General features: G+C 61.5%; 1 protein-coding gene across 2 annotated transcripts in view; it reads right to left on the reverse strand.

Moving 5' to 3' along the window:
- Positions 1-5617: 5617 nt before the first annotated feature.
- Positions 5618-12587, reverse strand: part of MBTPS1 (membrane bound transcription factor peptidase, site 1) — a 38902-nt gene continuing 31932 nt past the window's right edge. For both annotated transcript variants that reach the window (XM_077754069.1, XM_077754068.1), the window contains 4 exons: positions 11456-11587; positions 10386-10512; positions 7528-7658; positions 5618-6418 (listed from right to left, as the gene is read on the reverse strand). In XM_077754069.1, coding sequence (XP_077610195.1) covers positions 6222-6418; positions 7528-7658; positions 10386-10512; positions 11456-11587 — 587 coding nt within the window. In that variant the 3' untranslated portion in view covers positions 5618-6221. The remainder of the gene's footprint in view (positions 6419-7527; positions 7659-10385; positions 10513-11455; positions 11588-12587) is intronic.

Here is a 12587-nt window from a genome sequence, read left to right on the forward strand (position 1 = left end):
CCCACCCCCGTCCACCTCACCCACCCCGAGGCAGAGAGAGATTTATCGCCCCGTCACCGTCCCCCCCCAGCAGCTGGCTTTGTACACCCTAATCTGGGCCTCCAGCTCCCCGCCTGGATACCTCATTAGCTGCCCATTAACGTGCATGACTTAGAAATTGGCCACCAGGCTGTGAAATTCCACCCAAAGAAGAAAACCTCTTAGTTCTGAGGCGCTTTGATGTGCGCTCCCTGCCGGCCCCCCACGGCTGCCCTGACCTTTGTGAGCTGTGGAGAGGCGCCCTGGGGGCCCCATCTGCGTGGGCGGGCGGCTCTGGTGCACAAGGGAGCCGGCGAGGTGGCACACTGGCGCCTCTGTGGGCCAGGCAGGCGGCGGCTCGGCCCGGTGCCCACGCGCGGGAGCACCTGCCATCCGCGGGAGCATCTGTCAGGGTCCTGCTTCCTTTCTCCACAGAGTACAGGCCGCTGGACAAGTTCAGAACTTCAAGGAGAAAGCCACCTTGTTTCCCCGGACCCATTAGAATGTTCTGGAAGACAGATGAGGGCAGGTCCCAGGAGCCAGAGTCCCTGGCTCCCTTTGTGCACTGGCCCTGTGGCCTGGGCCTCGCTGGGAGCACCTATGAAATGGGATCAAAGCAGACCCCACCCCACAGGGCTGCTCGGAGGACTCACGAGAACTCTCGGCATGAAGTGAGAGGTGTGTGTGGCAGGGGGTGTGGCAGGCTCCACTGTCGCGACTGACTGGTCTTTACCTGGGCCTGATTCTAAGCTTTTGGAACCGTGTTCTGAACCCCGGCCGCACGTGAATGTGGGAGGAACTCTTCAAACGGCTCACGTTGGTCTGGGGCGGGGCAGGGTGGGCATTTGGGCTTCCAGAAAGCTCCCCAGGAGCCACGGAGGCAAGCAGGGACCCCGTGTCACCTGTGCTCCTGAGCCCGCAGCCCCTCCTTGCCCCAGGGTCTGCGGGGCCTGGAACAGCTTAACAAGTGCCTGCCGGCTCGTGGCCTTGCAATGTGGCCTTGCAAGGGCAGCTCCAACTGCGGCAGCTAACCGAGCAGCCAGTCCTCCCGTGCAAATGGCCTGCGGCTCAGGGACAGAGAACCCAGCGTGGCCGGTGGCGTGATGGCCCATGACGACATCCTCATCTGGACCCCAGGGTCCGAGAATACATGAACGGACACGCACAAGGGACCCGGTAGGGGAGAGGAGGTTAGGGGCCTCGAGACGGCGCCAGTGTCCTGCCTGAGCCAGGTGGGCTGGGCCCCAAGTACCCTCTAGAAGCCGGAAAAGGCCTGGAAACGGACTCTCCCGGGAGCCTCCGGAGCGAACCAATGCCGCCCACAACCGAGTTTAGCCCGTGGGACGGATTCTGGCTTTGTGACCTCTGGAACCGAGGGAGAAACTCTCTTTTCAGCAAAGCTTCGCAGAAACGTGTTACAGCAGCAGCAGGAAAGGGACCCACCCAGCACCCCGAGTTCAGACGGCTGTGCCCCTGAGGCTGGAGGACCCCCGCCCACGCTCCTCTGCAGAGTAGGGGCTGGGCCTCCAGGTGACAGTCTAAGTCCTGACAAGGTAAAATCCACCACCTTAACCCACTTAGAAGTGTGCGGCCGGGCGGGGCTGGGCACATTCAACGTCGCGCAAGGACGGTTCCAGGACACTGTCATCCCCCAGAGGAAACCCCTTTACCCCTCAACGGTCACTGCCCCCACCCCGCCCCCACTAGCTTTCTGTCCCTGTGTTTGCCAGCTCCGGAGCCACACAATTTGTGGCCTTTTGTGTCTGGCTTCTTTCACTCAGCATGACCGTTTCCAGGTTCACAGTCAGTACTTCGTTCCCTCTGTGGCTGAGCACCGTTCCGGCGTGTGGACGGGCCACATTCCGTCACCTGCTCACCGGCCAACACACACGTCTGCCTCACTGTCCGCTTCCGGCTCTGTGAGCAGCGTGGCCGTGGACGGCCACGTGCACACTCTGCTCCAACACTGGTCTGCGGTTCTGTCAGCTCTACGCCCAGCAGTGGGACGGCTGGGTCCTCTGCTTGTCTACCCCGGGGAGCTTTTAAAACCAGCTGCTAAGCTCTTCCCAGGAAGCCTGTAATGTAGTAGGTCTGGGGCAAGGCCCAGGAACCTGCATTTCTGAGACACTCACCTGCACAGCCCTCGAGTCACCTGCAAACGAAAGCAACATCCTGTGTGTTCCTGTCCGCTTACGTGGATAGTACTGTTAAAAAAAATTTTTTTTCTATTTCTCTGGGAACTTCTATCTAATCTACTTATGAGAATCCTGGACTCCATCTTGTGTCCAGCAAACCTAAAGCTAAGTAGCACCCCCGTTATTACCAGGAAGTGGGCATCCTTCCTGCCACGGGAAATGGGCAGGAGCCTGGTGTTGAGGGGCCCTGGTCTCGCCCTGGTCTCCTCACCTGAGAAACGGTGGTGAGAACATCACAGGGCGGCTGGGCCCCCAGGTCGCACAGCGTGGGGTGCCCAGTGGCTCCATCAGTTGGGCGTCCGACTTCGGCTCAGGTCATGATCTCGCGGTTCGTGGGTTTGAGCCCCGCGTCGGGCTCTGTGCTGACAGCTCGGAGCCTGGAGCCTGTTTCAGATTCTGTGTCTCCCTCTCTCTGCCTTTCTCCCACTTGTGCGTGTTCTCACGCTCTCAAAGATAAATAATCTTAAAAAAAAACAAGACAGGCCGAGGCCAGAGTGCGCCCTTGGCTGGGGCAGACGCCCTCGGGGCTGTCGTGTGTGGGGCCTCCTCCTGGGGGAGCCCCGCATGGTTACGGGCACGTGCAAGACCTCAGACCCTGGCGCCCCTCACACGGGTGGGGCTGAGGGTGACACAGGGACACCCAGCTGTCCCTGTTCCTGCTCCCCTCCACACAGCGCCTGCCTGGCTCCCGCAAGACCGCACGGTCAGGAACGAGCCTGCCCTGTCGGGGACCCCAGGGCCCCAGTGCGCTCCCAGGTTTATCTGTGGCTGCGGTGAGCTGACTGCCGTTTCTGTTGGTTTGAAGATGCGGGGGTTCTCTGGGCCACCAGCCTGGGCCCACAGCCCTCACGTGCGCCTGTCACCTCGGAGTGCTCTGTCGTTGACCACACCGGACAGGACCGAGTGCGGCTCGGGGACAGGCCTCCTGTGGACCCCGCAATCCCCAGGGCGACCGCCAGACAAGGCCTCTTCCAGGGCAGGGCCTGTTTCCGGGGTCCCATCTGCTGGTTTTCTCCAGAGGTTCAGTCCCTTTCTGGGTCAGTGCTCCCCTCCTCCGAGAACTCCCTCAGCTCAGCGCCTCCCCGGCACTTGGCCCCCGCCGTCCTTCCCGGGCTCTGGTCAGGGCACTGAGCCTCTCTCTTCGGGCTGCCCTCCCCAACTCCCCCCCAAGCCCCTGGCTGGGCCTGAAGAGGAAACGAAGGCAGAGTGAGCCTGGCACATGGTGCCCGACGCTACCCCTCGGGCTGGCGGACAGGTGAGGACCCCCCCCTTCCTCGCTGGTACGTTACGCCCCGAACAACCCAGCACTTTCGGCAGGCAGACCACGGAACAGGCTGCCAGCTCGGGAGCACCGCCATCCGTGCCCAGGGCAGCAGGACGCTGTGAGACCAGCCTGGACTTGAAGGCCCATGACAGTCTTCGTGTGGTCGCTACTGAACTTCACCTTCACCTTGCTACGTCAGCCCCTGTGCAGGTTCCCTGCTTGGAGCTGGTCCCTAAAACTCCTGCTATGCCAACAACTCTCTGTTTGTGACTTGGCCTCAGCGTGTGGTCTGCGTCCATGCCTGTCCAGTCCCGCCTACGGGACCCCGCGCCCAAACCTAAACCATACCCGCGTGCGCCCTGAGACAGCCGCGAGAGCGCCCGATGCTGGGCTGGCACGGCCCGCCCCGTCTAAATGCAGGTGCCGGCCTCGAAGGCCAGGGGAGGCGTCCTGGCACCAATAGGGAAGGCTGCCGGGGCCAAGTTCCACCTTCCCGGGACGAGACATCCCCGTGCCCAGAGACGGGCGCACCCAAGGCCTTCAGCCAGCGTGGAGACTAACCGTCCCGGCTCGGCGCTCTGGGGTCTAGCACCTCTCCCACCACCACATCGGCCCTGGTGTTAGCACGCTGCAAAAGAGATGGAGAGAGCGTCTAAGCCACAGAGGCTTCTCTAATTCAATCATTAGCTAACAGACTCCAGATGTGAGGCTTCTCTGGAAAAGCCCAACGATGTGCTGTCCCTGCGACAAGGCCTGGGTGTTGTGGCCAGTCCCAGCTCCCGCGGCCTGTGTCTCAGGCCGAGCCATGGCCTCGTTCCCAGGTCCCTTCTGCCTGGGCCTGCGGATGAAGACGGGCCACGACCCCGGCTCTGACGGTGCTAAGGCGCAGGGAACAGGTGGGGGACCAGAGGCCCCATAACAAATAGTTGCACAAGCCCCTTGTTCTGACGCGCCCAAGCCACCCCCAGGTCACTGCGCATCTGGGGACGCAGGCTGCCGTGTGCTAAGTGCTCTGCCCGTGAGGCGGCTTGGGGCAGAGGGCTCTGTGGGGCCCTAAGCAAAGCCTCCAAAGTCTTCACACGATTATCAGCCCCAGAGCACACTTAAGACTTTAAAGTCCCCATTACCACCTCCAAGGATGGCCCGTCACAGGGAGCACTGGGCCTTAGTGACTCCTCCCTCGGCCCTGGGCCTGGGCCTTTTTCTTCCCAGGACCTCCTCAGCACCCTGATCCCACACAGCCTCTGACCTTTAGGTCCGCACGTCCTCACCTATGACTGACACACACACACACACACACACACACACACACACACTAATCCCCTGGATTAGGCTACAGTGTCCTACAAATGGCACGTGGCAGGTAAAATGGCCTAGGTCAAAGTCAGAAACCTCTACGCTTCAAAGAAGCCAATCAGCCACGTGAAAGGACAAGCAGCAGAACGAGAGGAGAGGTTTGCAAGCCACACACGGAGGACCCGGACCCACAGCACACAGGGAGCCCACCGTCTGCGGTAAAGAAAACCCAACGGAAAACGGAATCCAAACACACACTTCTCCAAAGACGTGCAGGCGGCCCGTAAGCACAGGCAACGATGTTTGACGCCGTTCTCCTTTAGGAAAAGGGAAATCCAAACCCCAACGCAGACCCCGCTCTGCACGTAAGGTGGCCGCGGTAAGATGGGTGCAGGCTGGCGCACCGGCGGGGAAAAGCGGCCAGGTCCTGGACACGATCCCACACGCGCACGTCTCAAAAACGTGCTGAGGGAGAACACGAGGCCACGTATCGAGTGATCCCACGTGTACGAAACGTTCAGGACAGGACGTCACAGAGACCGCATGTGAGGGGCTGCGTGGCCCGGAGGAAGGATCAGAGGTTGATCTGCTCACGGGAACAGTTTCTCTTGGGGGTGAGGAACGTGTTCTGGAGTCACAGGGGTGATGGTTACACCACCTTGTGAATATACCTGTGAATATAAGCCACCGAATCACACGCTTTAGAGAAAAGCATAGGGTTTGAGTTCTACCTTACATAGCACAAAGCCCCCGTGCCCCTGGGGCTGACTGGACACGCCCCCCCCCCATGGGACACACCCCCGCTGACCTCAGAGAAAGGGCTGAAGGACAGAGCCGCTACACCTTCTATACAGCTTCGCGTACTTAATGCATATTTATTGAAAATTTTCTTCACCGACAATGGTGAAATCAAGACCCCAACTTAGAAAACATGATGGCAGTTGATACTTATAAAAATAAAGCCAAGGTCTGTGTTTCACAGATTTGTGCAAGTTTCCTTCCAATCTCAGTCTGTCCTGGCATCGAAAAGGAGATCACGGAATCTGTGTTATTCCTCATGACTCGAGAGTAAAAAAACCGCATTCCACGGACAAAAAAAAATAGCTTCGCTTCCAAACAGCGTCAGTCTTTAAAGTGACTTTTTCCAATAATAAATATAGAAAACGGCCTTGGACGAGCACAGTTGGGCTTGGCCGAGGTGGTCGCTTGTATAAAAGTGGCTCCCCGCTCGGCGCGTGGTGGCTACGTGAGGTCCCCCCGGGGACGGGGCTGCGAGCCCCTTGTGCAGGGTCACCGGCCACCGCAGGTCGCACCTGCGCGCCACACGGACAGCCCACCGAGCACAGACCCGAGGGCGCGGGCAGGTGGGCGCAGGAGCCCCGTGCAGCAGGCTGCCCGAAGCGGCGCCCTCGAAGGCTCTTTGGCTCTCGCGCTCGGCGGGTCTGGCATCACACAGAAGGGGTCTTTGGCGGGTGAGGCTGCTGCACGAGCTGGGGGCGCTTCACCCTGGGCTTCCTGCGCTTCGGCCTGCTCCTGGCCTTGTTGATCTGGACCACGAAGAAGGCCAGGACCACCATGGCCCCCAGGAAGGCGAAGACGGGGATGGTCTGGCCCACCTCCTGGTTGTAGCGGCCGGGCATGATCCCTGCGGGAGCACAGCGGCCGTGTCAGAAACGAGACGCTAAAGTGCACTGACTGTGCTCCTGGGGCAAAGGGGATTTGCCAACCTCGGGAGGAGTGACCTTAGGCTCGCAGACGAGCAGCTGTGGGGGCTGAGGTCTCTGCTCCTTCCCCTCCCCACGCCCACTTCAGACGGACACCGCTACTGGCCTTCCTTCCACCGCCCGCAACCGACAGTGGGGTGCTCAGGGCTGCTCTGTTCCCCTAGGAGCGCTGGCGGACGGGTGAGCGTGGACCCGGGGCGCTCCTGGAGGTGCAGGTGCTGGAGCAGCTGAGCGGGAGGAGGGACGGCTGGCCTTGTCCCCACCCCCTGGAAAGCCTCCGGCACGCAGGACACACGGTTACAAGACAAGAATGGCCCCTGGAGGCCCCCTGGTCTGTCGGTACGACTTCATAACTAGGCAACGCTGGGGTTCGAGAACTGACCATCATCAGTGCAGCCCGGGACTGCGGGCAAGGCCCCCGGGGGCGTGGCGTCACCACACAAAGTTCCCGGGGTTGCAGCCCAGGGGCCATGGGGCCAGTGCCCAGAGGCAGCAGCCCCAGGGGGTGGGGACCTCTGGCAGAGCACAGGGTCTCCGGAGAGAACCCCACACCCTGCTGGGAAGAGCAGGTAAGGAGAACCCGCCCCAAATGGCCTAGCTGGGCCGAAAGCCGTTGCCTATGGAGGGGATGTCTTATGTCAATGGAGTGAGGGGACACCATCAGATCAACCAAAGGGCACAAACCCACTTTTAACTAGAGGATCCCAGCCTGAAGTCCCCTCCCGGGTGGGCCAGGGCGGCTCAGCCACTGGCTGGGCCCAGGACCAGCAAACGGCAGGCGACAGGAGTTCCCTGAGACACAGGATACACCACACCCTTGTTCGCAGAACTTCAACCACAGCATGCAAATTACTCTACTGGAAAAAGTTTCAGTGCAACACCAGGCAACACGGAAGAAATTCCGATTTGAAAATGCAGGCAGAACGTCCCGAAGGGATGCCGGGGTGGCAGGAGGACTCGGAGGCTTGCCTCTGGCCCAGCTAAGGGGGGTGCGGAGGTGGCAGAACAAAGGAAGCACCCAAGAACTGACCTCCAGGAATGTCCCAGGCACTGCTCTCTCCCGGAGACAAGGGTCTCACTTGAGGCCGGTTCGATCGGAAGTTAGGTAATACCACTTTGTCCAGGTCGATGGAGAGCAGCTTCTGATGTTTCCAAAGGTTACTTCAGGAAGGGGTTAAAACAAAACGAAAGTTAGCAGCTGCACTAGCCTACGAAGCTCAGCCAGTGCCTAAGAAATAACAAGCGAGTCAAAGAGAAAAGCGAAGCAATGTCCCATCGACACCCAAGCCCAACTGCACACGACCGTTTCCAGATCCTGAGACAACGTCACGATCAAGTCCCTGTGCACGACCGGTCAGCATTCTGCGCAGCGGTCAGTTCTCCCGGGTTCCTAACAGGCCCCAACAGCCTTCTTCTGCTTAAAGCGGCCACGTCCCCAAAGAATGGGAGAGGACACCACACGATGGCCTCTGCAAGGGGCCTGAGGACAGGAGCCGGAGCCGGGACTCAGGGACCCGGGCAGCCGGAAGGCGCATGCAGGCCTCTGCCGAGGGGTTCACCGAGCCAGTGGGGCCTGTCCTCTGAGGGAGCAAAGGCTGCAGGGAGCGACGCGCCACCAGGAGGTTCCACCCCGGAGCCAAGTGGTTGGCAGAGGCAAACCATGGGCCTGAGCGTCCGCCCTGCCGGCTGGGCCGGGGGCTGAAGGCAGGAAACACGTGCTCTGTCCCCGTGTGGGGCTCCCGGGGACAGCAGCGCTGCCCGAGACCGAGATGGGCCGGGCCTGTAGGGCCGCGCCCGGAGCAGGGGGGCTGGCGCCCGGGTCAGATGACAGGGCCAACGGGCCGCCCCAAGACGGCTCTCACCACCTGGGGGGAGGGGGAGGGGATCAAGTGCGTCTGCAGCTATGAACTTGCCCCTCCCTCTTATTCTCCTGGACACGGCGTGTCTCTCGCTTCGGCCGAGTGGAAGCCAGGGCGCCCGGCTCTCTGGGCACGCAGGGTGAAGGGCGCCGAGCACCGGCGCGTCTGGAAGGGGCTCCTGCGCACGAGCTACCTGCGGCCGCCAGAGAGCAGGACAAAACGCTCTGCCTCCCAGGACGTAACTGTACGTGTCCGGTTTCAGGAGTCCGGAAATTAAACTGACACCGCTGAGTTATGGGATTCAGGCCACTGAAGCCTCCTGACCCTGCAGCTGAACGTGTGAGTGTGCGGTGCCGCGTCGGACAGTGACACGAACATGTGCAGTGCTGTGTGATGTGTGACAGTGACACAAATGTGTGTGGGGCCATGTGTGATAGTGACATAAACGAACGTGTGTGGGGCCGCGTGTGACGTGACAGTGACGTGAACGAGTGTGGGGCCGCGTGTGACGTGACAGTGACGTGAACGTGTGTGGGGCCGCGTGTGTGACAGTGACGTGAACGGGTGTGGGGCCGCGTGTGACGTGACAGTGACGTGAACGTGTGTGGGGCCGCATGTGCCGTGTGACAGTGACACGAGAGTGTGAGGCCCAACGTGGAGATCCAGCTCTGGAACCTCAGGTTCTGGTGACAGCGCCTCCTACTGCACAATCGTGCGAACACACCCACGCTGCACTGTCGTCTGAGAAGCTGGTGACGCTCTGATGGGAGGAGGGAGGGGTCCCCTCGCCCTCGGCTCCTCTAGGGTGTGACACTCCTGCAACCGCTCTAAGGACAGACACCGGGTGTCCAGCAAAGACACCGAGAAATGGGTCTTCACCTCAAAGGTGGACGGAAGCTCGCGCTGAGCGCTGGGATGACAGACACCCGGCCTCCCGGGGGCCGCCTGGAGCCGCCTGACACGGTCTCACACTTCAGGATCGCAGCTTCAGGATCGAGACCCAGAGGTAGGTCTCTGGGGACCGAGAATAATTTCCAACAGGACGGGAAGCGTGGAGGCCTTATCTGTTCCTGCGACCCCAAGGGCGCCGCGGGGACAAAGCGGCTGTGGGAGCTCTGGCCAACGCCGTCCCCGGCAGGAACTGCGGACAGGGCTGAAGTGAGGTTGCTCTGGACGCGGGGACAACAGGAGGTTGTGACCAAGTGGGATGTAAAAATGGAATCTTGGGGGACGTGGGAATGACGGGATGTTAACTGGAATGGAAAATACCCCGTAGTTAGTTGCAGGGAGAAACTGCTGATGGGAAGGAACGAGGCCTACGACCCCCGGGCTTGTGCCGAGCACGTTCTAGACGGGAGTGAGCCGCGTGCTCGGGGAGGACGTGCACACACCCTCCTCCTGGTGGCCCACAGCACACACAGTGGCCCTCTGTCCCCTGCCACACCAACGCCCGTGTGCCTGTGTCCACCAGAATCCAAGCTAGGCGGACAGCCCGGTGGGGAGGCCCAAGCGGCCAGGTGCGTGAGGGGGGCTGCCTACGGGGCCGGGGTGGGGAGCTCGTCTCCCGGGGACCACACTGGGCGTGGGGGTGAGGGCGCAGACAGGCTGCGGGCCAGGCTGCAAGTGGGAGCGCACCCCTACCCCCTACCTCCAGGGCCCACAGAAGAACCCCTCAGCATCTCAGAATCCACATCAGTCAGGGAGCGCCCGACTCCTGGACCCTGAACCGAAGGATCAGAGCCTGTGTTCAAGCAACACCGCGGTCAGACCCCAGCTTTTTAGGCAGGAATCAGCCACATCTAACAAAATGCTAATCACCCAAAGCACTTCTTCATGCGGGACGCCACCGGAGCGCGCGGCTGTAAAGGTCGATATGGGGGCGCGCCACCTTAAATGTCATCACAAAATGACGAGCTGGGAGACCTGACTACTTGATAATGATGCCAGTAAAATTCCATTCTCTCTTGGAAAGGAAGAGCCCTGAATCACACGCCCGCAGGAGGAGTGGAAAAGCACAGGAGGCACTGACCTGGGAGCCGTCTCGTTGAGAGGCTGCGGCTTGGCCCACGACAGGTGCGGGCAGGCGGGCAGAGCCCGGGGCTCCGGGCCGCCCCAACGGGCCTCGAGGACCTTGGAGTACCGGTGCAGGTGGTTCCCTGCGGCGGCGGCAGCACGGTCACAGGAAGGCGTGGTCGTCAGGAGGACGTGAGGGGAAAAGCCAGAGTCAGTCTGCGTGCCCTCCTGTGACAGGCCTGCTCCGGCCGGGACCCCGGACCCCTTCTCCTGGGCTCGGGGGCGTGCGCTGCGCGGGGCCCCGGGGGGACGGCCACTCCCTTTAAAGCGGCCCCAGTGTACTCGGGGCAGGGGCCGGTGACCTTTCCTGACCTCAGCTGCAGGCATGCGGCTGGGCCCCCGGAATCTAAGCTGGAGAGGGGGGGCTTCACGACCATCTTTCTCTTTTGGAGCATTTAACTCTCGGGCAAAATCACAAATCATGCATTTCCAGATCTCCAGTTTGTTTAGGTTGTAGGCCTGCACGGCCAGTACCGTAGCCACAGCTGAAACGGGCCGAGTGTCACACGTTCATGTAATAACACTTGGCGTGAGCTGGGCCGACACATTTTACTAAAATGAACTTCACCTGCTTCTTTTTACCTCTGTAACATGGCTGCTGGAAGGCGTGGGGCTGCAGCTCCGCTCACCCCAGCCTCTCTGTGGCCCCGCGGGGAGGACCTGAGTGCACGCAGGCCAGCCCTGCCCTACGCACAGCGGGCCAGGCCGCAGGCTGGCACGCCCCCGCCCCCTCCCACCACAGGACCCCTGCATCTTCCTGTGTGGGCTGGGAAGAACGGGGTTGATTTTCACAGGGCTCTGAGAGGCCCCCTGAGGCCACCCGTGTCGAGCACTGCCCAGCCCGGCGCCTGGCACCGGTGAGCGCCCAGAAACGCTGGCCCTTCTTCCCAGAGGCCCCAGGAGCCAGGGTTGTGAGGGGGGACAAGAAACGAGGTGGGCAGCGTGAGGCCCTCAGAGGGAGCTCCCTCCCCACGCCCGGGAGAAGGGTGGAGAACGGGCCCCCTCGGCGCCCGTGGGCCCACTCACCCTCCATCCTCTCGGGACTGACTGAGCCGGCTCCGCTGGGCGGCCGCTGCCGATCCCCGGAATGGCTGAGGCTGGGAGGGGTCACCCCGTACGACGTGTACTGAAGGAGTGCATCCAGGAGCCAAAAGCAGTCTGTGGGTTCAAGGGCACGCTGATTAGGGGCAGAGCTTGCTAAAGAAGCCCTACAGGAAATGAAAGCCCTGCGTGAGGGGAGACGAGGGGACCGTGGACCCTGGAGAAGCGCACGTTGTCCATGGTCGGCGCCGGCCCACACACACCAGCACGATGGGCGGGGCCCGCGTGGGCTTCACCCCGGACCGGGCCGGGGTGGGTCAGTGCCACCGGCCGCTGGGCTGGACAGGCTGCCGGAGCGCCACCGGCGTGGGTGCTGAGGACAGAATGGCACCACGCAGGGATGGCCAGGCCACGTGACGGGACGGCTCAGGAGCCGGAGGCCGAGAGGGGAATGGGGCACCAGCTCTTGCCCAGAGCCAGAGGCCATGCTGCGCGCAGGGAGGGCAGAGCAGAGAGCACAGCGCGCGCCGCTGGGAGGTGGCTTCAAGGTCACAAGTGCAGTCCAGTATCTGGGGCTGGTGGGCCCTACACACGACACATGCGAACCAGACACGGTCAGCCACTCTGGGGGACACAGCTAGTCTAGGCACCGCGGCAAGCCATGCGGAGGGTCCCGTCATCAGGAGACAGAGGTGCACCGCGTCTTTGACCCAGCCGCTGCCCCCACGCGCGACCCGACAGGCCCCGCCACATGACATCGGCACGCCCTCCGCTCTCTCAAGGGCGCTCCGGCCTCGTGCTCAGAGCGCGGCCACCGTCAGTTCTGGAACCCGGACTGTCCTCTCCGGCATTTAAAACCTTAATAAAGACTCTTACCAGGAGATCTCCGGTCTTAAAAGAAAATCTCTATGGAAATAAAACATTAATCTCCTTTCAACTGTGACTTTAACCTTTTTAAAAAAGACCAACCACGTTCTAAGGATTTATACAAAATGCTAGGAACTAAGCCAACCTCAAGTTCACCCAGAGGAGCTCCCAGCTCACACTCTAGTGGCTTCGTTCTCTGCTCTGCTCGGGCCGCTCCCGTGTGCAGGTGTGAGGCGCCCCCCCCCCCCCC

This window comes from Crocuta crocuta, unplaced genomic scaffold, assembly GCF_008692635.1.
Source record: "Crocuta crocuta isolate KB4526 unplaced genomic scaffold, BGI_CrCroc_1.0 scaffold61, whole genome shotgun sequence".
In the NCBI taxonomy this organism is placed as follows: Eukaryota; Metazoa; Chordata; class Mammalia; order Carnivora; family Hyaenidae; genus Crocuta; species Crocuta crocuta.